At 47.8% G+C, this 24,178-nt stretch overlaps 1 protein-coding gene across 5 annotated transcripts in view; it reads right to left on the reverse strand.

The window, feature by feature from the left end:
• Window positions 1–22,416, reverse strand: part of TP63 (tumor protein p63) — a 126,121-nt gene extending 103,705 nt beyond the window's left edge. For 2 of the 5 annotated variants that reach the window (XM_072996370.2, XM_072996369.2), the window contains exons 1-3: window positions 18,208–19,645; window positions 16,005–16,133; window positions 14,745–14,877 (exon numbers count right to left, since the gene is read on the reverse strand). In XM_072996370.2, coding sequence (XP_072852471.2) covers window positions 14,745–14,877; window positions 16,005–16,133; window positions 18,208–18,344 — 399 coding nt within the window. In that variant the 5' untranslated portion in view covers window positions 18,345–19,645. Of the gene's footprint in view, window positions 1–14,744; window positions 14,878–16,004; window positions 16,134–18,207; window positions 19,646–19,668; window positions 20,006–20,082; window positions 20,183–20,269 lie in introns of those variants that run through there. The other 3 variants (XM_072996371.2, XM_072996372.2, XM_072996373.2) reach the window with 3 other exon arrangements.
• Between the last annotated feature and the right edge of the window lie 1,762 nt (window positions 22,417–24,178).

The following is a 24,178-nucleotide window of genomic DNA, read 5'->3' on the forward strand; positions in this document are numbered from 1 at the left end:
ATATTCAGAGGTTTAAATCCATGCTCTGCTCCAAAGTACTTATTTTTTTTTCTTTTGCTCTCTTGCACGCATGCACAGACTGAGTGGTAAAAAGCTTCAGGACTTTTTCTGGCTCTTTTTAACAGATCAAACATGCAACACAACAATTTAACAACCACCTTAATATTTTCTCTCGGTGCGTGTTGTGCCTATAACATAACACTCCTCAGAATCGGCAACGATCAAGAAGAATTAACCAACTGCTAACAAAGCAGTTTTAAAAGTTCAAATAAAATAGCACTAGTCCCTAGCGTCTCCCTACGCCCAACACATATGGCCCCAAGTTGAACAGGTAGAATTTCAAACCTCACTGACTCCTCTCCAAATTTTTGTGGTTCCGTACAAAAAGTTCTGGGGGAAAGAACGTCTGGGGAAACAAGGTTGGGAACCACTGGCCGAGGGAATGTGTGTGATAGAAAGTGTGGCTTAAATTCCAGAGCACATTTGGAATCAGCTCTATTTAGTCTGATCCCACGTGAGCCAGCTGGCCGGTTCAGCCGCACCCTTTAGAGCAGTGGTCCCCAACCTTGGGCCTCCAGATGTTCTTGGACTACAACTCCCAGAAGCCTTCACCACCACCTCTGCTGTCCAGGATTTCTGGGACTTGAAGTCCAATAACACCTGGAGGCCCAAGGTTGGAGACCACTGCTTTAGAGGATGGCCATGTTGCAATTAGGAGTGCTCCTGTAGCAGCTGGGTGCAATCTGCTGTATTTTCCGGCAATCCCATGACAGACAGGGAAATGAAGTCCAGCCCAACCCTCATCCATGCCCAAGAGGGAGCTTTTTTTGGTCCAGCTGTAGGGTTTCTCCTCTGGGCAGGGGGAAACGGCTGGAGTTGTCCCCCTGGACACAGAAAGGTCACTCCCTTTAAAGCAACCCCTTCCAGTTCATGCCTTTGCACCCTAAGTGACTCAAAAACCAAGCCTTGGAACTAAAGAGCAAAATTCAACAGCAGACCAGGGAAGGGCATCTGCAACGGGTCAGCTAGCCTTTTACGGCTACAAGGGCGGGCTAGAAGAAAATCAATCCAGACAGTGGAGCAGGATTAGTGGTGATCAAAAGGCAGCAAAAACGGGTTTAAGAGAGAGCCTCGGGGCAGCAAAACTGTTCTCCTCCAAAACAAGGCTAAGAAGAAAGTAAGACCACCTTATTTAAAGAAATTATACACCACTTCTCTTGGTAAACCAGATCTCAAAAGAGCTTATCAAACAGTTCACACCAAACATGGAACAAATATAACACCTTCGAACAGCTAGAACCCATTCTCATTCAATAACATTAATAAGCAGGATAACACAATCGATGATTTTTGCTGAGATTTCTCTGTTGGGGAGCTGGGAACCTCTAGCACAGTGGTTCTTAACCCTGGGTTACTCAGGTGTTTTTGAACTGCAACTCCCAGAAACCCCAGCCAGCACAGCTGGTGGTGAAGGCTTCTGGGAGTTGCGGTCCAAAAACACCCGAGTAACCCAAGGTTAAGAACCACTGCTCTAGCACACAAGCCACAATGTCTTCCAAAGCATAGCCGCTGTAGGCAGACTGGGAAAAGCAAAAAAGAGCAATTCCTGCTTTTGCCTACAGATTCACACACACACCCACGTGCACCTCTCCAACCCAAGACCATTGCCAAGGGAGAAAAATAGGTTCACAGTGAAAGCACTAAGTGGAGAAGGTCAAGCAGCTACTTCAGTTTGGGACCCACGAGACAGGTTGGTTCGCTTCTTTTTTCCAGCAATTTACACAATGCAATCGCTGGAGTGAACCAAAACCATCCCCAGATCATCCCTGCCTGTACCTTTCTGAACCCCCGTCAAGGGCTTCTACATTTTTTTGTGCACATTAAGAACACAATGGGTTCGATTGCTTCCCGTGTGGCTTTCAAGTCGCCTGCCGCTGGAAAACTGGCATATTGTGAAGTGGGTTAAGAAGAGAGCTGCATCAAAGGATACTGGCTCATTCAGAGGGGCAAAGGAAGTGATTTTTTTTTAGACTCTATTACAGCAGCACAGATGCACTGCATCATTTATAAAGAATTTTTTTAAAAGAATAGAAAACTTCCTCCCGGAAGCAGGAGAAGAGAGAAGGAGGCAACAAGGGCCTTTTTCTTTTCTTTTCCTTCACTTGTCTTAAAAGTCCAGTTGAGAACCTGACCAAGGCTGAATCTGTTACACCGGCGGGGGGGGGGGGGGGAGCTCTGCCATGACCTCACAAAGCATCCAGCCTGCAGAGAGCTGTGAAGGGCAGGGAAGAATTGCTTGATCCTTCATTCTCATCAGTCTGGAAAATCTCACCTTGCAAGACACCTGGATGAAGAATCTGCCAACCAGGAAAGGTTCGGCATCTCCAGTCAACAGCCAAGACAAGCAGCACCATTATCTCTCATCAAAGTCTCCGGGCCGAGACAGTCTGTACAAATTACAGAGCTTGTGTCCCTTCCTTTCAAGAGTCACAGCACACGCTATGCAGAGAACAACTGGCTGGTCGTTATGATTTTGTTAAATGCAAACAACTCTTCCAAGGTATTTTACTTCTTTAAAAATCCGTGGAAAAAAGCAGCCACCCCCCCATCCATTTTTCGCCACTTGTTTTATTTGCATTAAAGCATTATCTACATGACTTGAGCAAATTGGCTCAGCGCATGCGAAACAAAGTCATTTTTGTTCATATTCCGTCATGTCAGCAGTGCCTCAAAGCATCCTCTACAGCTGAGGATACTGGCCTGTTATGGAAGTGGCTCTCCAGAGTCTTAGCAGAGTCTTTTTCAAGTCTGAAGTCCATTTTCAGCAGAAGATGAATTGAACTCAGGACCTCCTTGTGCACCAAAGATGAGTTATGGGAGCCCCTGAACTTAACACAGGCAAGACGGAGGTTGGGGGTAACTGATGGAGGAGAATTTCACGTTGAGAAGTGGTTGGGCTTTTGTTCTTTTAAAAGGAGCCACCCTAGTTTCACATCCTAGAACCATAAGCAGAGGCACCAGACAGAAAGTTGCTACCAGAAACAACATACACAGGGAACTGGTCAGACTGGGGTGAGCCCCCAGAAACAATAAGGAGAACAGCTTTGTCTCTGTGCTACTTCCCAGCAGAATATGCTGGTGTCAGGTGGTATAAGTCGGCACATGCCAAATAAATGGATGCAGCTGTTAATGAATCAGGCAGGAGCATTACTGCCTTCTTGAAACCTAACCCCACTGGAAAAGTCTCTATTGTTTGCCTGACATTGCCCTGCCAGAAGTACATGGGGGGGGGGGGGGGAGAAGCAAATAATGAACAAAATAAGGTAATACAGTACAGCACCAAACCCATCCACTTCATGGACATTAACTCCTAGATGACAGCTAAAATCAAGGAAAACAGGACACCTTGCTGAATGGATGCTAGAAATGACTCAACACGGCACCATTTGCCTCCTGCAGGTGCAGTAAAGGCACAGGATTTCAGCCATCCAGCCTGAAGCTGCTTTACGAATTCTGTTGGTGCTTTTTTTTTTTCAGTGATGTTTCAAGCAAAGAAGCATCTGTTTTTAAATCATTTTGAAGAAGTCTTAAGTAGTATTTGAAATACTTGGTCCTTGCTTTTAAGAAGTAGGATAGATGAATGCTCAGCTCACGCTAGTGTGCAATTTTGTTATGCTTTATTAGTGGCCTATAAAGGTATTGCCTATTCTTTTTAGGTGCCCTGTTTCCCTGAAAATAAGCCCTAGTAGGATTTTTCAGGATGCTCGTAATATATAAGCCCAACCCCAAAAATAAGCCCCAGTTAAGTGAAACTCCATCCTGCACCTTGTGTAGCAACCAGAAGATGATGACAGGACTGTCTTTGAATCAATGTAGATGGTTGTACATGAAAAAATAAATAAAACATCCCCTGAAAATAAGCCCTAGTGTGGTTTTTTTGGAGCAAAAATTAATATAAGACCTTGTCTTATTTTTTAGGGAAATACGGTAGTACAGTACTCATTACTGATTAAAATGGTTAATTTTTAAAATATTCTAATTCATTGCCCTATATTTTTGTTGCACTGCTCTCCCTCCACAAGAGGTGTGGTCTCACCAACAGTGGCAGATTGCCTCTAATTAAAGTGTTCCCTTTATCAATTTCAGAGTGCATGTGGCTCCCCCACTGTGATGCAAAGGCAAGCGCCCCCCTCCCAGATGAAAAGGAAATGCTTTAATTAGTAGCAGTCTGCCAACACCAGTGAAAACTCACTCACAAGGCACGGCCAGAGGAAGGAATTCAGAATACAGGCCACTGCGTTTTTAGTTGTTTTAATTTTTGTTTTACTTTTTTTAAAAAAATATTTCTAAATCACCTTGGGCTCCTTTGTTGGGAGAAAGACAGTGGATGGATGGATGGACGGACGGACGGACTGAGAGGATGGATGGATGGATGGATGGATAAAGCACCAATGCAAAAGGATTAAAGCAAATAATTAAATCCCAGGAAATAGCAAAGTCTGCTGCTTTGGAAATCAGAACATGTATAAAATACATAAAGGTAGTCACGTCCAGAGAAATTTAAAACATACAGACTGTTGGAACGAATCACAGATAGTGAAATAGGTGGAAAAGGAACTGTAGGAAAGGCAGCTTCAGACCAGCCTGGAGGCAAGGGTACGTAGCACCGTCCCCTTGGAAAGGCTGCTTCCAAACAGACGGCAGCTGCGAGGAGGGCCAGCCTCCGGTTAGAAAAGAATGAGAAGTGATGCCTCAATCTGAATTCCTTATTTTAGGAACTTCCCACCCAAGTGAGAAGCTGCACCGCAGAAGCACCTGCTCCTCCACACACCCCCTTTGAAAAGTCTCAAGTCAAAAGACCTTGACATTTTATTCTGTGCATTTCAGAGCTGGAATAAATAACTAACAGCACCCTAACCCTGACCCTCTTCCTGGACTGGGCATCCAGAAACAACCCAAGCCTGCTTCTTCTGCCAGTTTCTTCTTGTCTTGCATGCATTGCAGATTACGGTCAGGAAGTGCAGAGGGTGCACCAGGATATTCAGCATTTGGCCAGATCTCCTCAGCCACAGGACTCTCTTCCACAAGGGACCATGTAGGACTCAAGCCCCAGTCATCTGTGTCTATGACAGCTCTGTTCCCTTCTCCAGTTCCTCTGTGTTGGCCTCCTTGAGCCCCACCACCACCACGAAGCCAACACAGTTGCAATGCCGGAGAAACTGGTAAAAGCCTAGCAGTTCACCAATTTGGAAGGGCTTGGATTTATCTGGGTGTATTACGCCAGCACGCCTCGCCATCTGCCCTGCCTTCATCGTTTGAGTGTCAAGCAAGGAGGAAAGAAAACGCTATGGCTGCCACTGGAGAAGGCAATATATTTCAGGATGGTTCATTGTGATGCTTTGTGGAAGATCAGGAGCTTTACATGCCCAAGAGTTCAGCCCCGGCTTCAGAGCTTCCTGGAGGCACCCAGGATGGCCAAAGAAGGGTCAATCACGGAGTTGGTTGGATCCGTCTTTGTACGGGTCAGTTGCAAGTAACTTAGCAAAGTTGACGAGTAGCTCTAAATCTAACAGACCCTATGCATCCTTTTAAAAGTTGCATGGAATGAGATAATATTTAGAGTTCTCAAAATAAAAATACCGAATTGCAATTTAATAATAATGAATTGCAGCTGTCAAAGGTGTGTCTTATTTCACCTCATCTTCATTTTCAGAACTCTGTACGCTGTGTATAAACCTCACCGCTAAATATGGTACTCCGGGTATCTGAAGAAGTGGACTGGGATTCACACAGGTCATGCTGAAATAAACCTGTTCATCTTAAAAGTGCCACAAAAAAACTTAATTAGGAGAGTAATTTTAAGATCCTAAGATCATGAAAAGAAATGCTATCTATGCTTTAGCACTAATGAACGAAGCAAAATGGATGATGCCTAGTGGCATCCAGCTGTTATTGCAGGACACTCACAAATGAAGAAAAATGATGCATTAAAAGGATTCGTTCAAAGGAAGGAGGAACTTGGAACTGTTACTACAAGTTGTAATCTTAAAAAAGGAACGATCCTGAGCTCTCATGTCTTCACTGCCGTTCTGACTTGCTTCTCTATCCTTTCCATCACAGCTTCCAGAGTCTTTGGAGCACTGTATGTTCCCAGGCTCACCGCTAGCATTCCGGACCTCTGGATTGGTTGGTTTTTGTAAAACAACAACAAGAACAACAAACTCTCGTGGACTTGTCACCAGCTAAGCCCATCGAAAAGTTGCCAGAGAAAATGAAGAGAAGATTCCCCAAACCAGCATCTCTGATTTTCTCGCACAATATTTCTGCTTGGAGAACTGCTTTGGGTGGGGGGAAGAGACCCCATTCAGTCCTGGTTAGGGAAAGCCCTTCCATGGAATCTGCACCACACTTTCCCCCATTAGACCAGGTTCATTTGCCTTTTTAAAAAAGTCCCCCTTTCTTCCACCCCCCCCCCCAAAAAAAGGGGTCTGGTTATCCAATCTCACAAGGTTCCAGTGAGTCTCTATGCACACCTCTCCCGGCCGGCCGATCGCCCGCACTGGCTGCTTTGACACTTTGCAAAGTGTTATTTCAAATTCCTCAGACCTGCATTTAGGAGGAGCCCTCCGAGGAAGGATGTAATCCGCAGTTTTGACACCTGGGGCAATTAGCACCACCTCCTACCCCCTTTACAGGCTGAACATTAATTTGTTTGTTTGTTTGCTTAAATATACACCCCGCCCAATGCAGTGGACAAGCCATGGTTCTGCCCGTCTGGAAAAAGGAGGAGGAAAAAATGTCCTCCCTGCAAAAACAACAAGAACAGAAAAATATAGTTTATGCCTTTTTTAAAAAAAAAAGGAACTCGTGGCGCAGTGGTTAAAACGCTGTACTGCAGCTAAAACTGTGCTCACGACCTGGGGTTCAAATCCCAGGTAGCCGGCTCAAGGTTGACTCAGCCTTCCATCCTTCCGAGGTCGGTAAAATGAGTACCCAGCTTGCTGGGGGGGCAATGTGTAGCCTTTATAATTAAAATTGTAAACCGCCCGGAGAGTGCTTGTAGCGCTATGGGGCGGTATATAAGTCCAATAAATAAATAAAATAAATAAATAAACTTGAATTGAGTTGCCGCTTATTTTCTAAACATTCGTCCATCGATTCGCCTCCACCTCTACAAATTTTGGTGCCCTGGGGCAATGCCCGGTGGCTCCAGCATAGTTACAGCCCCCGCCCATCTGGAAGTGCCCTGGTTTCATGCTTTTATCTCACTTTTGCACGGCTTCCTCCAACCCACAAACACACTTTGCGGCTTCTAAAGAACACACACACGCCAGAGCAATGAGCAAGGGTCGCTGCTGTGGAGGTCACAGAGGAAAGGGGGAGAAGGCCACTTTTCCCATCAGCACGTGGCTGGTGAGCTGGCCAGCCAGCCGGTCAACGTCCCTTTTGAGCCACATTTCTCCAATGCAGCTGCTCAGGGTCTGGACAATCCACTTCACGCCAGTCTTCCCTGGAGCCTTATCACAAGTCCATCTCCCTCCACAGGCAGAAGTGCCATAAAAAGCAAGAGGGAGACCATAAAGCTGGCGGTGCCTCCGATCAGAGCTACACCTCTGGCGGATCTCCTGCTTGTGGCCTCAGCTGCTCAGAACATCTGGGCTTCACTCATAACGACCTTCCATGGCTGGTGTTCTCCTCTACTAGATCTGCCTATTCTATTTTTCTCCTCTTCTTCTGTTCCCTCCTTGAATGGCGTACCATTAATTTACAGAGCCTCATGGAGCAGGGGTTAAACTGCAGGACTGCGGCCAAAATTCTGCTCATCAGCCAGGTTCAATCCCAGGTAGCCGGCCCTTGGTTCACTTGGTCCATGGTTCACTCAGCCTTCCATCCGTCTGAGGTCAGTGAAAGGAATATCAAACTCATTGGAAATGTGTAGCCTGCAGAACTGAATTGTAAACTGCCCAGAAAGTGCTTTTAAACACTCTAAGGTAGTATATAGTAGCACACGTTGCTTTAGTTCATGTCTCGACCAAATCTTATTTCTCATAGGATTTTAAAACGATTTTTAAGATACCTCTTCTTGCAACATAAAAGCTTCATTTAAAAAAGGATTTTATGGGCTCTCCGACACGCGGCAGTTTCATACCCCCAAAACCTCAGTGCAAAGAGACCTTGTTCGATATAATTTGCACACCTGCGTGGCTTACGGGGTGTTTTGGAAAATTTAAGCGGCCACAAAGCAACACAGTGATTGTAAAAAAACACTGTTGGCTAGAATTGCAATATATAATTTCACAGTCTGGTCATAAAAACATGCAGAAATGCACCACTTTGATCAATGAGTAAGGAATGTAAGTAAAATGCATGGGGGGGGGGAAGACAGCAGAAAATGTGTATACATTTTCATGTGGGAGGAGGAGGAAAAACACCACCTCACCACCTGCTAAGAAACACGGGTGGGGAGAAAAACGCAGAGCAATGAGAGGCTTTCCCAGGCCTGCACCAAATGCACGCCATCCACTAAGTGCAGGATTGCAGCACCTTGAAGGCATGGAGCAAAGTATGAAACAGCATCACAAAGAGAGGCTGCATTCGGCTCCAAGCCCAGGACTGGTCAGCAGAGTTGGGGGAGAGAGAAGAGAGAGCCCCTTTTTTCCTCCCTGGGGAGCAGGCTCTGTTTGGGAAAGTCCTGACAGACGAGACAAGGGCCTTCCTGGAGGAAGGGGCGCCCGGGTCTAATCCCAGACGCAAAGAGGGTGCAGCCGAAGCAGAGTCCAAAATAGATTCCAGCATCGTGGTACCCGAGCCCTGACTCCCTGTCACAGCTCCAAACTAGCCGTCGAAAAAGCAGCGGCGTGGACACAACGTTGTGTTCCTCTGTGTCAAACCACTGCTGTCCCCCCTCACATGTCGCCTGTGACCTACTCCGGCTCTCAAGGCAGAGGACGGTACAAGGGGGGGTGCTGATAAATATTGAGTCTTTCCCAGAAAAAAAATGAGCTAGGAAGCTATAAATTGCAGGGTGTGTTGGCCAATTTGTGCTTTCTAAATATCCCTTTAAGCACACGCACACACAAAGACACACACACACACACACATAGATACTGGACCCCATGCAGGGGTCCACCAATGAGCTTCCCACTTGTTCGTAGTGCCACGGAGCATGCACAGAGTTCATACGGCGACTCACGGCTTAAAGCTTCCCACCACCGAAAGCTACCAGCAAGGTGGCACAGGAACCACCTCATGGAGGTCTCTTTCTCCATCCGTGTCATGACAATTCGGGTGAAAACTGCTTACAAGAAGGGGAAGGACGGAGCCGTGTTTAAGAAAACCAACCGGGGACGTTGAAGTGAAGAGACTGCCAGGCTAGCCCTAGAAGCAGCGGCCCTCAACCTTCGGTCACTCCGGGGTGCTTGGCCGGCCACTCCCGGAAAACCCTTGGGGCCAGCCCAGCTGGTGGTGAAGGCATCCGGGAATGGCAGTCCAAGAACACCGGGGGTGACCCACGGTTGGGCACGTTTGCCCTAGACGGCTCCTCTAAACGGAGGAGGCTGGCGAAGCATCACCCCTGTGCATAATCCCAGAACTGCGCTCTGCTTGATCTCTTCCAGCCCAAAATCGTGAACAGTTCCCCATCAAAACATGACATCGTTTTGAGACATCACTTCGGACTCTCGTGGTTTCCCCCGAAGGGGCTGGAGAACAGGGAAAATCACAACCGAGTACAGCTGTCTGGATGCTTGGGGACGATCTCTGGTGGCAAGATCTCCCTTTATGGGATTTATTTTTTTCCAAAGTCGGGGAGGGAGAAGGTAAAAAAACAGCCGTGTTCCCCCCCTTGCTTGTCCTGAAGCTCCCAACGCCACAGAGCAAAGAGGCTGAAAATTTGAGGGGGCCCTCGTCCCCCCCCCAAAAAACCAAGGGTCTTAAAACTTCCTCTTTGATGGGAGAGCGTCTGAAGTTAGACGGATCTGGTGGAGAAGGCATTCTGCTAAACCGGTTCGCCGAGGCAAGACCGCCGAAGGGCAGCAAGGAAGATGAGCAGGGGATGGGAGGGGGTGGAGAAGCGGAGGTGGGGGTGGGTGGGAGAGGAGGGAGGCCAAAACCCCAGCGAAGGGATGGCAAAGAGTGGGAGCAGGGGAGATCCGTTTCAGTCCGGGTGTGACTCCTGGCACCTTTGCACGGGGATTCAGCAAGAACAAGCGTGCGAGGTAGAGGACGTGGATGCAGACGGGTCCCCGTCCACCCTGGGGGTGGTTCCTCGTTCGACTAAAGAATGGCCGGAACATGACATGGCCTCACACCCCCCCCCCATGCTGAACTGGTTTTCCCTTCCTTTCTTCTGGGGGTGCCCTGGGACGGTGCAGCTCACCGAAGGCCACCCAGGCTGGCTCTTTCTCCCAGGAAACACCGCGAGAAAATCAAACTCCCAACCTCTGGCTCCACAGCCAAATACCCGAACCACTGAGCTATCAAGCCAGCTTAAATTTAATTTAATCATGCGCCGTCAAGTCAATTCTGACTTTTGGTGGCCCTTCTTCAAGGTTTTTCCAGGTAGAGAGTCCTTTCTTGGGACGATGTAGCTTTTGCCCAAGGCTATCCAGGCTGGCTCTTTCTCCCAGGAGACACGGCGGGGAATCGAACTCCCAACCTCTGGCTCTGTAGTCAGAGACCTAAAGCGCCGAGCTACCCAGTCCGCTTTGGAGAGGAAAAGGCCACAAATAAACAACCGGATGCACCGCCGAGGAAATGGCCTGCAAACTGGCTCATTATTGCTACCCAAGTCCAGGAAACCCCTGAGTTCAAATCTAACTTCTGCCCTTACCAGGCCTTTGATAAACCTTTTTACCTTCTACTACTACTACTACAAAAAAGGGAATAATCAATATACCAAAACTGATGGCCTTCGTTGAATTGTTGCACAGAGAGTGTAGATTACGAGAAACTCACCCCAGGGAATAGGCCAGGAAGAAATGGCAGTAATTACCAGCAACCTTGACCGTCTGAATGTGAACAAATATTTTGCAAGCTGTCTTGGAGAAATGTGGCATAAAAATGAAAGGACGTGAAGGTCTTCACCGCCTGTCATTTTGAACGCACCAGATCTCATCTGATTTTGGAACCTGAGGCCAGGTTCGCCCCTGGACAGAAAACCCACCAGAGGTCAACAGGGACCTCCAGGTTGGACGCAGGAGCTGCCAGTATTGGCCGATAACGGCGCCAAGGGTTCTGCCGCCATCGGCGTGGGCTTCCAGCATCCCTTTTGGCCATGAACTCAGCACTTAGCCTAATGCTAGGATAAAATACTGTACCAAACATCTTCAGATCAGGAGGGAGCAAATCCTCACAACTGTGGTCCTCCTTGCTTAGAAAAGGTAGCTGATCAGACTGCGATACTCTGTTCAAAAAAGAAAGAAAAAAACAGAAACCGAGGCACGGGTCCCTCTCTAATCAACACTGGTTAGGTCCCATCTTGAGTACCATGTCAAGTTCTGGACACCACGCTTCAGGACAGATGCCAGCGAAGTGGAGCAAGCTCGGAGGAGGACCACAAGGAGGATCAGGGGACTGGAAACCAAGCCCTAGGAGGAAAGGCTGAGAGAACGGGGCATGTTTAGCCTGGAGAAAATAAGACAGAGGGGAGAGAGGAGAGCATTTGCCAGACTTGAGAGGTAGACCTACAGAGGAGGGGCAGGATCTGTTTTCGATCCTCCCAGAGTGTAGGATCTATGATAATGGGCTCAAGCGACAGAAAGCCAGATTTTGGCTGAATGTCAGGAAAAATTTCTTAACCGTTAGAGCAGTACAACCACAGAACCCATTATCTTGGGAGTTGGTGAGCGCCCCAATGCTGTTCAAGAAAAAACTTAGACAACACCCCCCCCCGGCAGATCTCCTTTGATCTGTATTCCTTCCTCAAGCAGGGGGTTGGACTGGATGGCCTCATCGGCCCCTTCCAACTCCACGATTCCAAGATGAGCATCTGCTCCGAGATTTCTTCACACCGACACAGGCCGAGAGAATCCTGAGATGTTTCGCTCAGCAAGAAGCCTGCCTTTAATGCATGACACCTTTGTGTTTAAAGGTTTTCTGCACAAAATGCAGAGCAGCTTTTTGCACTGACAATATGTCTGCAGGTTTTCTGCAAAAGGTCATAAAATGCAAAAAAAAACTTGCACCCAAGTTCTTGGAAAAAGATAATCTTAGTAAGGTTCTCCTCCCCGTTTACAGGTGATGCACCAGGGACTGGCAAGATCTCAGCCCAGCAGCAGACAAACGTTCTCTTTCTTTCTCTCTTTCCATCTCTCTTTCTTCTTTCCGGGGAAGGCGCTTAGGTCAAAAAGCTCCTCCACCTTTCTGCCACATTCCTTGGCATTTACCTGCCTTCTTCCCCGCCCCCCGTGCCGCCCCCTTCTTCATCCTTTCCTTGCCCTGGCATCCAGTCAAGCACACAGAGGCCGCCTTCTGCTGTTGCCACCACCAGGTTAGGCTGGAGACAGGTGCTGGGCGGACGACACGCCTGGCCCCAGGCGAAGCGGAGGAGAAGAGAGGGAGGCAGGTGGGGGGAGAGAAGAAGAAGAGGACCCGGCCGCATTTCTGATTAAGCCCAACAAAATACTTCCCCGGAGGCTACAAGGTTCCTCAGCAAAGCAAACACCCGGCTCCTCCGGGAGGGAGGGAGGCTGAGCCACCACCTGTCAAGAGATGTTTGACAATCCATAAAGACTGAAGGAAGGCAAACGTTCCCCCCCCCTGTTTGGAGAACACCCTGTTTGCACAGAGTCCAGATTCTGGCCAAAAAGGCTTTTGTGAATGAAGGGGTGGGCGGGTGGGTGAGTGGGGAATGGAAGGGGCGTTTGCAAGAACCCGGGCGAGCAGCATATTTGTGTAGGAACATGGGGGGGGGGGGGAACCAAGCGCACTTCCACAGCAGCAGGTTTCTGAGTCAACAGCCGATTACAGCCACACGCCAGAGCTGCGCTGAATGGCCCGACAAAGGCGGCGTGCCCGGGAGGCAGCCGGCTGCAAGCAGGGCCCACGTTCCAGGCGTCACCAGGCAGGCAGGCAGCCTGCAAAGTGGCGCATGCCTCCGAGCCACTGAGCTAGCACGCTCCAAGGCGGAAGGAAAGGGGGCCAACTAGCTGGCCAACGAGGGGCCCGAGTGGGATCTCCGTTCCCTGAGATACTGCAGCCCTCCAAATACAGAAATCAAGGCCGGATGCCACTCATTTGCACAAACGTGATATAACCAACAGTTAAAAAGCAGCGAGTTTTCATTTGATTAACCTCAGAGCTCAAAAAGCAGTGTGCAAGCTTCTGAGTGGCACATATTTACACCAAAAGGCGGGTAGCTCATGGAAGCTAAGAAATCATTAAAAACTCTTGTCATTCAGGCAGGGTTTTCAAATTAATATATTCATGGTGACCGCTGAATCAATTAGCGTCTCACCTGATCTAACTACCATTTACTTTTGAGTGTCCTTGTATTTTAAAACGTATCGTTTATTTTCTGTTTAGTTTGGATTGTTTTAGTTAAGTTGTGTTGTGTCTTATTATTACTGCAATTTTCATGCTATGAACCACCCAGAGTGGCCTTTGGCCAGAAGGATGGTTTATCAATCAATCAAATAAATAAATTCATTCTCCAACACACAAACACACATTTTTGTTGTTTAGTCGTTAAGTCGTGTCCGACCCTTGGACCAGAGCACGCCAGGCCCTCCTGTCTTCCACTGCCTCCCAGAGTTGGGTCAGATTCATGTCGGTCGCTTCGGAGACCCTGTCCAACCATCTCATCCTCGGTCGTCCCCTTCTCCTCTTGCCTTCACTCTTTCCTGACATCAGGGTCTTCTCCATGGAATCTTCTCTTCTCATGAGATGGCCAAAGTATTGGAGCCTAAGCTTCAGGATCTGTCCTTCCAGTGAGCACTCAGGGTTAATTTCCTTCAGAATGGATAGGTTTGTTCTCCTTGCAGTTCAGGGGACTCTCAAGAGCCTCCTCCCGCACCACAACTCAAAAGCATCAATTCTTTATGGTCCAGCTCTCACTTCCATACATCGCTACTGGAAAAACCATAGCTTTGACTATGCGGACCTTTGTCGGCAAGGTGATATCTCTGCTTTTTAAGATGCTGTCTAGGTTTCTCATCGCTTTCCTCCCAAGAAGCAGGCGTCTTTTAATTTCGTGGCTGCTGTCACCATCTGCAGTGATCATGGAGCCCGGGAAATTAAACTCTGTCATTACCTCCATATCTTCCCCTTCTATTTGCCAGGAGGTGATGGGACCAGTGGCCATGATCTTAGTTTTTTTTTTGATGTTGAGCTTCAGACCATTTTTTTGTGCTCTCCTCTTTCACCCTCATTAAGAGGTTCCTTAATTCCTCCTCCCTTTCTGCCATCAGAATGGTATCATCTGCATATCAGAGGTTATTGATATTTCTTCCGGCAATCTTAATTCCGGCTTGGGATTCATCCAGTCTCGCCTTTCGCATGATGTATTCTGCACTGTGACCTGTCCGTCTTGGGTGTCCCTGCACGGCATAGCCCATAGCTTCTCTGAATGACTCAAGCCCCTTCGCCACATCAAGGCTGCAATCCATGAAGGGTACAAACACACATACAACTTTGCAAATCCAGGTTCACTTCAGCCTGGCTTGTCTTTTTTTGGAAATGCGGTTCATTTAAGGAGCCAGCCTCCGTCTCTGAGACACCCCCCCCCCCATGCGACACCCACTTACCCACATCGGATCACCGATGTCCGAGTCCTGCATCCGAATGCAGTCCATGCTGATCTCAATTTTGTTGGCGGGACCATTTTCTACCGGCTCCTCCAAGAAATTCAAGTCAATTGGCTGAACCGAACAGATCGGCCTATAAAACGTAAGGAAGAATAAAGGATGTCTCAGAGGGGATTCCACGGGACGGCCAAGGGAGGTCATGCACAAATCTCAGGCTCCTTCCTACACAGGGAAGGAGAAGCGTCTGAGGAAGGGACCTCAAGTCCATCAAAAGAGGGAGCCAAATAAATTTATGCCATCTTTAAGATGCCAGGAAACCCTTTGCCGTTTTCTTCTCCACATTAGACTAAGACAGCCATCTCCTGCAAAGTGCTGCAGATGATGACCGGGAGGCTCTGGCCACCCTGGAAAGGGTCCCGTGAACTGGAGCCTTCTCTCTTACATCTGTCAGGGAATCGCTCCAGACCAGCCCCCCAAAAAGTAGAATAGTAACCTGAGAACTGTAGAGCTGGAAGTGACCCTATGGAGCATCGTGTCAAGGAGGCCCAGTGGGAAAACGAACTCCCAAACTCGAGAACAGAAGCCCTGAGCTCTCCAGCCAGCTAATAATCTCAGAACGGCAGAGCCGGAAGGGACCCTGTGAGATCATCCAGTCCAGCCCCTCTCAAGGAGGCCCAGCTTGGAATCAAGCTCCCAACCACTGGCTCCGCAGCCAGAGACCTAACTCACTGAGCTATCCAGCCAGCTAAATTTTACAGACTATGAGAAATGGGAAAACTATTCAAAGCACTGTCAATTTAATTGTCAAAAGCTTAGGTTAATTCTTGGCAGACATAACTACAAAACAGTAACCAAGAATACTTGGACCGTTCTTGAAGTGGAAGGTTCGGGCTACCCCCCCCCAGGAGTCTATCCTGGGATTCATGCTACTGGCGTTCCCCCCCCCCCCAAGAATCTGTACTGGGACCAGTCAGGTTCAAGGTGTTCATACAGGACCTGGATTTACGGGTACGTGAAATGGCTAAATATTGCTGACAATGCCAGTTTCCTTAAAACGCTAGCAACAAAAAGACAGAAGAAGCACTTTGAGATACAGAGGGAGAAAACAAACATGCAGGAGGGGGGGGACATTGTTCGCTCCCCATCAAAACGTCTCAAGTGGTTCTAATGTCCAGAGAAAACAGAAAGGGGTTGGTGTCCACTTGAAGAGGCTGGATTCATCCGAAACACCATATCCCATGATGCCTTCCCCCAACTTACTGCTCCAAGATGTCCCAGAGGTGTTCGAAAAATTCCGGATGGACGTATTCCCTTGTCTGTGAGCCTTGAGACATGGTGGAGCGGTAATAACTCTCCGTCCAGGAGAAACGGCCTGGGGCATCCACAAACCTATAATCACCCAGAGAAAGTTCACGTTACTTATGTCTGAACGATTAAAATAGGGACTAAGATCACAAATCGTGCTGCTCAGGTCTTCAAATGTCAAAGCCATGGCTTCTTTTATGGAGCTGGTCCCTCTCACACTCCTCTTTTCCTACAGCCTTCCTTATTTCCAAGCCTTACTGTGTGTTTTCTGTCTTTGTTTCCATCGAGGCTTGCCTCCTCAAGATAGGGACAGACCTGAAGGGACTCTAAAAGAGTCAGAACTATCCCAACATTTAATGCAGCTTCCACGTTTAGAATCTATTCCTGCAGTTTATAAAGTGAAGACCCTCAGGGCCCCAAAGGCTATGGGGAAAACAGCACCAAAATGAATTTAATGTTGGTACCAATTGGGGCTCTACCGCCTTCAGCAGCCGAGGGGCCAAAACAACCGAAGCCCAAATGGAGGTTCCGAAACTCATCCACAACAGCCGGGATCTTCTTAACGGTGGCACCAACTTTGCATTCCAGTTGCATTCCCGCAGATGCTACTGGGGATGCCTGGCTCCCCACCTGCTATGGGTCAGGAGGTCACTGGAAACGCCACTTTTCAGTGGTGGGGTGGGGGGGCTTTCACTCTGAACCGGGTTGACAGTATGCCTCCTCTCCTGCTATGATAGGGGAAATTATAAGGAAAATGATCTCCAGGGCCAGTTGGATTTATGTTGTTATAATCGTCCTAATTCTTATTGTTTTACCCATGTTTATCGATATATGTTTTAAATTGCTGTAAACCGCCCAGAAGAAGTGCTTCACACTAAGGAAATGGCACATAATAAATAAATAAATAAATAAATAAATAAATAAATAAATAAATAAATAAATAAATAAATCCATCCATCCATCCATCCATCCATCCATCCATCCATCCATCCATCCATCCATCACTCCCTCCCGTATTGTGCCCATTCACATGCCACAGGCGTGGGGCCCTCTTAATGCTCAGACAGATCTAGCCTCTTTTATCACCCCCTCCTCAGTAAACCAAGAAGACTTCATATACACTCCACGGAGCTAACCCGTCAAGACCTGCTTGCACCTCGCTGTTCCATCGGTTCAACGGCACGGCCTCCTCTCTCGCCCAGAGTACCTCCAAAGCATGCAGAGTTTCTGGATCTCTCCCAAGGGTGGACCATTTGAAACGGGTCTCCCCATTTTCCGTAGGAGGATCAGCTTCTGTCAACCCAAACATCACCCATTGCATTTGCTTTGGAGCACCCCACATCGGGTGTTTTCTCGTTTGCAAACAATTCCCCTAACGCAGGGCCCAAAGCAATTTAAAAATACAAGAACAGAATGATTCACCAAGGATTTCAAACAAAAAACGCAAGAGGCACGTTAAAAACAAAACTAACCAGTAACTAAACTAGCAGGACTAAGCGTTCCAAACGAGGCAGTGTTTGGTCACGAATCCCCAAAAAGCATCCAAAAAAGTGCGACTCTAGGGTAAATATGTGTGTGCTTGAAACTTGCAAGGCAGGAAAAGGCCAGATTTTGAGCACTCACGATCTTAAGGGCACAAGTCAAGATTCTCCACTAGCCAGGGGACCCTAGCAAACTGTTAACAGAAGGGAAATAATTCTGCACCCATTCCGTAGCTTCCGACAGACTGCCCCTGAATGGGGAGGTTCACAAGGGAAGAAACCACCACAGATTCATCAGCTGTGCAATAAATATTTTCCAGACGCTCATTCTTCCAAGCCTGCACGTCTTGTCTCTCTGGAAACAAAGGCATGTTTGAACGGTGTAGTTGAGCAGGCTAGCCACCTCAAATTTCAAATGAAAAGGCTGGAGATTTGCAAGAGGAGAATCCATAAACTGTCCTGCTTGGGATATTTCCCCTTATTCCAGCTCCCCCCCCCAAAAAAGCCAACTTTTTCAAAGAAAAGCAGTTGATAGATACATTTATAACATGCAGCTCCCTGCAGACAGAAAGCTAGAGGTTAGTATCTAACCTCTCCCTGTCATCCTTGTTTTCTATATGCAGAGACTTTAAAAATCACACACATACATTGGGAAGAAGTTTTCCAAAATGCAATACCTGCTCACCCCCAAATCAGGCTGCATCACCTGCTCTCCATCCCTGGCCTTTTTATCTGTGTCCTTTGTTGGGGACCCTTTGCCTCGGGGATAAAAAAAAAAACCACAGCAGGCGGTCACAAGGTCATCGGAGGCCATCACCTGGACTGGCCGGCCAGCCTGGCCGTCCTGTCCTTCCTTTGCCCTTCCTGAGCCAGCCCCCCGGGGTGGCTTTGCCTGGAGCCTCAACAAGGAGCAGCTGCAAAGGGCACCCAGGTGTCTCAGATCATCCCACCCTCTCTGGGACACAGGCTAAGATGGGCCAACTCAGGGTGTAAATCCTGACCCAAAACATCCCTTGTGCAGCAAACAGGAAGGCTTTAAAAAAAAATTAAACAATTAAAAAAATTAACACAACCTGCTGAGAGGTCCCTTCTCTTGGTTGATTGGTCAAAGATCACAAATCTGCAAATTCGGGGCAGAGGATTTTGTGATTTTTCTGCAGAGGACTGGACTGTGCAACTGTTGCTTTATTGCATTTGTTTGTCAAAGGCAATAGCAAGTGTTAACAGCGAGCAATCAGAGACAGCGGAGGAATGTTTGCTGTGTAATTAGGAAAGACTTCGGCTTAGAAACTGGAGTTTTGCACAAGTTATATTTTACACCAACTGCAAAAAAACAAGCAAACCAAAACAACTGCCAGCCGGTCAGATTTCACTGCGCGATCTCTTTAATGCAGACTCCCTCCAACAGTCCTGCAGGCTTGTATTTGGCACGCAACTGGCAAGCAATTTATTTGTACCCTTAAAAACCTTGCACCCTTTCTTATGCTAACTCAGCTCTTTCCCCCAGTTAACCCTGCGACCCGCCTTGGTTTCTTTTTAAGGAGAAAGGCGGAGTAAAAATATTTTAAATAAATTAAACATATTTAATGACTTTAAAGTTCAGAAAAAAATCTTGTTCTCAAATTTATTTAGCAAGCAAGCATGTATATAAAAAACTTCATGTTGCAGGCATATGTTTGTATAATAATGGATATATATTTCAAAACGTACACTTTTCTTTTACAACAATTCATGTACTGTATATATAGAGTATTTAATTTAAAATGAGTAACTGGCAAAATAAAACAGTACAGTATCTTCTATATTACAGCTTAAAATTTAAACTTAATATTCAAAAGACACAATGCTAAAAATTACATTCTTAACGTCTAAAAGGAAAAACATGTTAACTCTCGTAAAAGTCACTGTTAAAAGTTACTTAAACTCTATTTGTTTAAGTATGTTTAAATATTATAGAAGCATGACATAGAGGAGCATAAGGCATTTCAAAGTTCCCATTATGTAATTTTTGCCCATTCCTGGTAAGAGATTTTCTCCCCCTCTCAATGAAAAGCAAAACATGTTCCTTACTCTGTTCCAAAACAGTGTGTAATCTCCCTATTTTTATATCCCTCGTTCTGGGCACAGTTAAAACAAACCTTAATCAAAGTCGGGACTTTCCAACTTCTAGGAAGTTCAGAAGCTGAAAGGTGCAGGATCTGGCCACCTCAGGCCCAGCAGGACCCAGGGTTGCAAAAGGCCAGCCAGAGTTTGCAGGTCTCAAGGTCTGAGCAAAACTCCCCCCTGCCTTGAGCAATACCAGCCAGTAGAATGCAGTATACTGTCAACACAGCACAATGCAAAAGCTTATTGCATTCATTAACACTACAGAATATTTATTTCACTGATTAATTGACTGGTTGGTTAATCTGATGCATGTCTCTATTGTGGACTTGGTGCAAAGCACTACTCTTCAGTAGTTTACAATAGCCACAACACAGCAAAATCCTCCACTCCAGATCCCAACACCTCTAAGAAACTGAGACAATAAATAGACAAGGAATATACAGTACCAGATGGAAACGCAAGTTTAAAAAAAGTGAAAACAATGGACTTGTGGCATCTCTGGAGGGCGAGATTTCCTCTCCTTCCTAAGCTATGCACCACCAACACAGCCAGTTTGGGCTACAGACTTCCTCCTGGTGCCACGCCCTTGAAAAAGCCTTGCCTTCCCCCCCCTGTCCCCCCCCCCGTCCCCACCTCTGAACCGGCCAGGAGATTCCTGGTCTCCAGAAAACCACCGCTCCAAAGGAGAGCACATGGGAGAGTCGCCTTGGTGATCCAGGAAGCTTGCAAGGATCCATCAAATCCACCGCAGGAATAAAAAGAATCCTGTTGTGGCTTTAAGGCTTGCACATTTATTTCATTGTGACCTCCCAGGCCCTGTGAGGTCAGGGTTGATTTGCACGCAGAAATCCTCATCCTACCCAGAAGTTCCCCAGATGACCTCCACCCACGCCTTCTATCAGAGACTAGCTGGTTCACAGCTAGGGAGTGAGGTGTCCATATTATACAACCACACACACAAACATATACCCCTACCATCTATATTTTGTGGGTCAGAAAAGGTTTTTGCTTGGGCCATGAATGACCCTTTTCCCTGGGCAGGACTGGTCCGCACAGACTCCATGGTCATCCCCAGGCACCTCTTCCAAGGTAGAAGTCAACTGGTCAATCAAGCGCTCTTCCCAGGCCTTTCGTCTTGGGTTTCAACCTATCCCCTCGTCTCCCCTTTTTCCTGCAATTCCATGTTGAGCGGAAACTGTCTTGGCTGCTCTCATGATAGAGACAAGAAAGTTGAAGGTAGAAGAGAAGGGCGTTTCCCAAGCCAACCCAAGAGATTTATATTGAACCCAAATCACATTGGGGGGGAGACAGAAATAAATCAAACTCTGGACATTCTGGGTTAATTGCTCTAGAAATGCACCTTCCCCAGTTCTGACCAGCCTCTTTCTCTCTCTCGCTCACCTAATTACCAAGAAGAAGGAGTCTTTGAAAGCTTCCTGAACATTGACCAACGCCTTGTAGACAGCAGGCCCATGAAATCAAAGAGGATCTGGTGGGTCAACTCCATAGATTCAAATAGGTTTCTTTAGCATTGACGACGTTGACCCAATAAACACACACACCCTCATTGATTTACTAGACTAAGCAATGGGACTTGGGCACTGAGTGACCGACGGTCAAGAGGCAGCCAAGGCCAGCAAACGACCTGGTAGATGTTTCGAAGGGGTTCGAAAGAGCAAGAACAGACTTGCTTGAAAACACAGACTCCCTTGCCGCCCGCAACCCACTTTAAGCACCCATTGAAAACATGCAGTTGCTGAACTGATGCTAAATTCCACGCTTCCCTTCCCGAGCCTGCCTCACGGACACAACCAGCGCCGGCCAACTAACCTCAGTTTATCCATATGTAAAACGGCAAGGAAAAAATTGCAAGAACCCCACTTTCTAGTGACTTGATCCTGTGTTTTCAGCAAGGGCCCGGTGGGAGTTAATTTTGGACACCAGAGAGGCTCATTTGCACATGCTAATTAACCTGAACATTTGCAAAGTTAGAATTTCCCTCCTTTTCTAAGCGTGCTAAATTTGGCTTTCTGCACACATTTGAGCAAATCTGTGGGGTATGCTTTCTGGATCAATAGTTCCGTTTTTGGCTTCTTAATTACCACGGGAGGAAGCTCCTGGAGTTGTTTTAAACATCTCTGCATTTAATGCAAACTAGAATCCTTCCCCCCCCCACTACCAACAGTTGAATTTTTGGGTTTTTGCGTTTATTTTTCAAAGAGAGATCTATCTTTCCTTTCTTGCCACGGCTAGCTTGTCCAGCACGAAAGGGGTCCCTCTCTGCAGCAACGGGGGGGGGGGGGAGGCGCACAAGCATTTCAGCCGGACATTCTGCTGACTCGTCCTTTTTCTCTCCCCTGATGCTCAGAGCATCATCTTTCAACCCTGGAAGCCCAGTGTCTGATTACAGTAATGGGTTGGTGGATAGAACGGCATGGATTAGTTCCGGGGCTCAGAAAAGTTACTTTCTGGACCACCAGCTCCCGGAATTCAGCACCTTCCTCCCTCCACGCCCCCCCCCCCCCCAGCATGTCCTTGGAAACTGTAACTTTTTTCAGCTTGGCAAGCCGTCCAGATGACCTTGGAGAAGAGCTAGGAAAATAAACAATTGAAAACGAGCGTTCTGCTTCTACTTTGCCTATGGAGGATGTGACAAGCGAAACCTCCTTGTTTAAGCGCAGTGTATCTTTGAAGGGAAAAAAACAGCAGGAGACATCTTTCCTGATCTGCGCGGTGCATGACCTTCCTCAGGCATGTGGCTGGGTGTTGCTGGTTGCAAAATAGATGGACCGTTGACCTAACCGGGCCTGTCATGCCCTCCTCCACCCCTGGCAAGGGTCCCTGTGCTTCCTACCATAGCACGGAATGAGAGAAATGCACGCTGCGACGCTTTCACGCCTTGGCATCTGCTCTTCCTTGGGGGGGGGGGCGTAAAATGTCACAGGGACAAAAATGATGGCAAAAGCTTCATTTCTAGGGAGGGGCAGCTTTATTTTCCCATGGTTGAGTCCCAAGGGTAAAATCCACGCATCCCAGCTCACTCACTCCCCCCCCCCGGGACAGCCACATTTTTGTGTGTCTGCTGGGACAGCTATGCAGCAGGCAGAAATTCTACAGGTGAAGGAGGTTCCCCATAAAACAGGCCGGGAGTCTGTGACCCTGCAAACAGGATTTGAACTCCACTCTTCTGCCCCCCAGATGCTGGAGGCAGAAGAGGGTTGAGAAGAGGCGGCCGGGTGGGTCTGTGCCAGCCGATCGGGGGGAGAGAAGCGTCCTGACCCGACCAGATAGGCGGGATATAAATTAAATAAATACATAAATAAATAAATAAATAAATAAATAAATAAATTCCTTCAGCCCAGCCAGCTAGCCAGCCAGCCAGCCCCTGCTCTCAGAGGGCCCTTATTTTTCTTTCCTTGAAAGGAACGCGGGCTGGGGAAAGATCTTTTGCAGATACTTTACACCACTCAGAAGCTCCAGCAACTTGGCAGGACGCGGGCTGCTGGAATTCCCCCTGCGCTGCATTTTAACACGCCGGAGAAAGGCTCTCTGAACCCAGGCACGCAGCTGTGCAGGGAGAGCGGGGAGGGGGGACGCGCGTGCGCACGATTTGGCTGCGTGGCCCAAGCCAGCTTTGGGCAGGACATCGCCGCCATCTGGAATTCCCCTAAATCTGTTAAGTCCCATTCATCCTCTTCATCCCCAGAAGGTGCAATATTTATTCATTTATTGATTGATGTGGCTGGGAGAGGGCACTACGACTCCCATCATGCCTAGCTAGATTATGCTGGGAGTTGTAGTTACAACTGTCACTTTTTTCACCCCAGCTCTGCAATCCAAGCATCTTGAGACTCCATCACCGGGAACCCCAGTTTAATGCCGGACAAAATGGAGGTGTCATCCAGGTATCAACAGCCCAGTTGGAAGAAGCTGGTCTCACACCACGGATCCCATTCTTCCTTCAGAGAACGTGCCGGGAGAAACGCAGGCTCTCCCCATTTGATCTATGCATGCCTTCGTTTCCCTTTTTCGTTGCTAAGTTGTCCGGTGCACGTCCCACCTTTCCTCCAGGAAGCTGAAGGTCGTCTCTTTGGCTCCTGTCTTTACCACTTTATCTTCAAGACCAGTGGTTCTTAACCTTTTTGAAAGAAACGCCCCCTTGAGACATTGAGGAAATTATCGCCCCCCTCCCTGAGGTGATATCCTTCCTTCCTTCCTTCCTTCCTTCCTTCCTACCTACCTACCTACCTACCTACCTACCTACCTACCTACCTACCTACCTACCTACCTACCTACCTACCTTGTCTCCCTCCCCACCTGGGTGCAAGGCAGCGCTTCACGGGGCGAGGATGAGGACCCAAGAGACCCTTTCCTTCCACCCAATCCACACTCAGTGCTCCCCTAAAGGAGAAAGGCGAGACGTCGCAAGTAGAAAGAGCTGGATCATCTGGCGGCAGCAGCAGCACCGGATCTACTGCCAGCACTGCGGCCGCAGTCGCCTTCACAGGTTTGGCTCACTCCAGCGCCCCCCTACCGCCCCCT

This window comes from Pogona vitticeps, chromosome 3 (genome assembly GCF_051106095.1).
Source record: "Pogona vitticeps strain Pit_001003342236 chromosome 3, PviZW2.1, whole genome shotgun sequence".
Taxonomy (NCBI): Eukaryota; Metazoa; Chordata; class Lepidosauria; order Squamata; family Agamidae; genus Pogona; species Pogona vitticeps.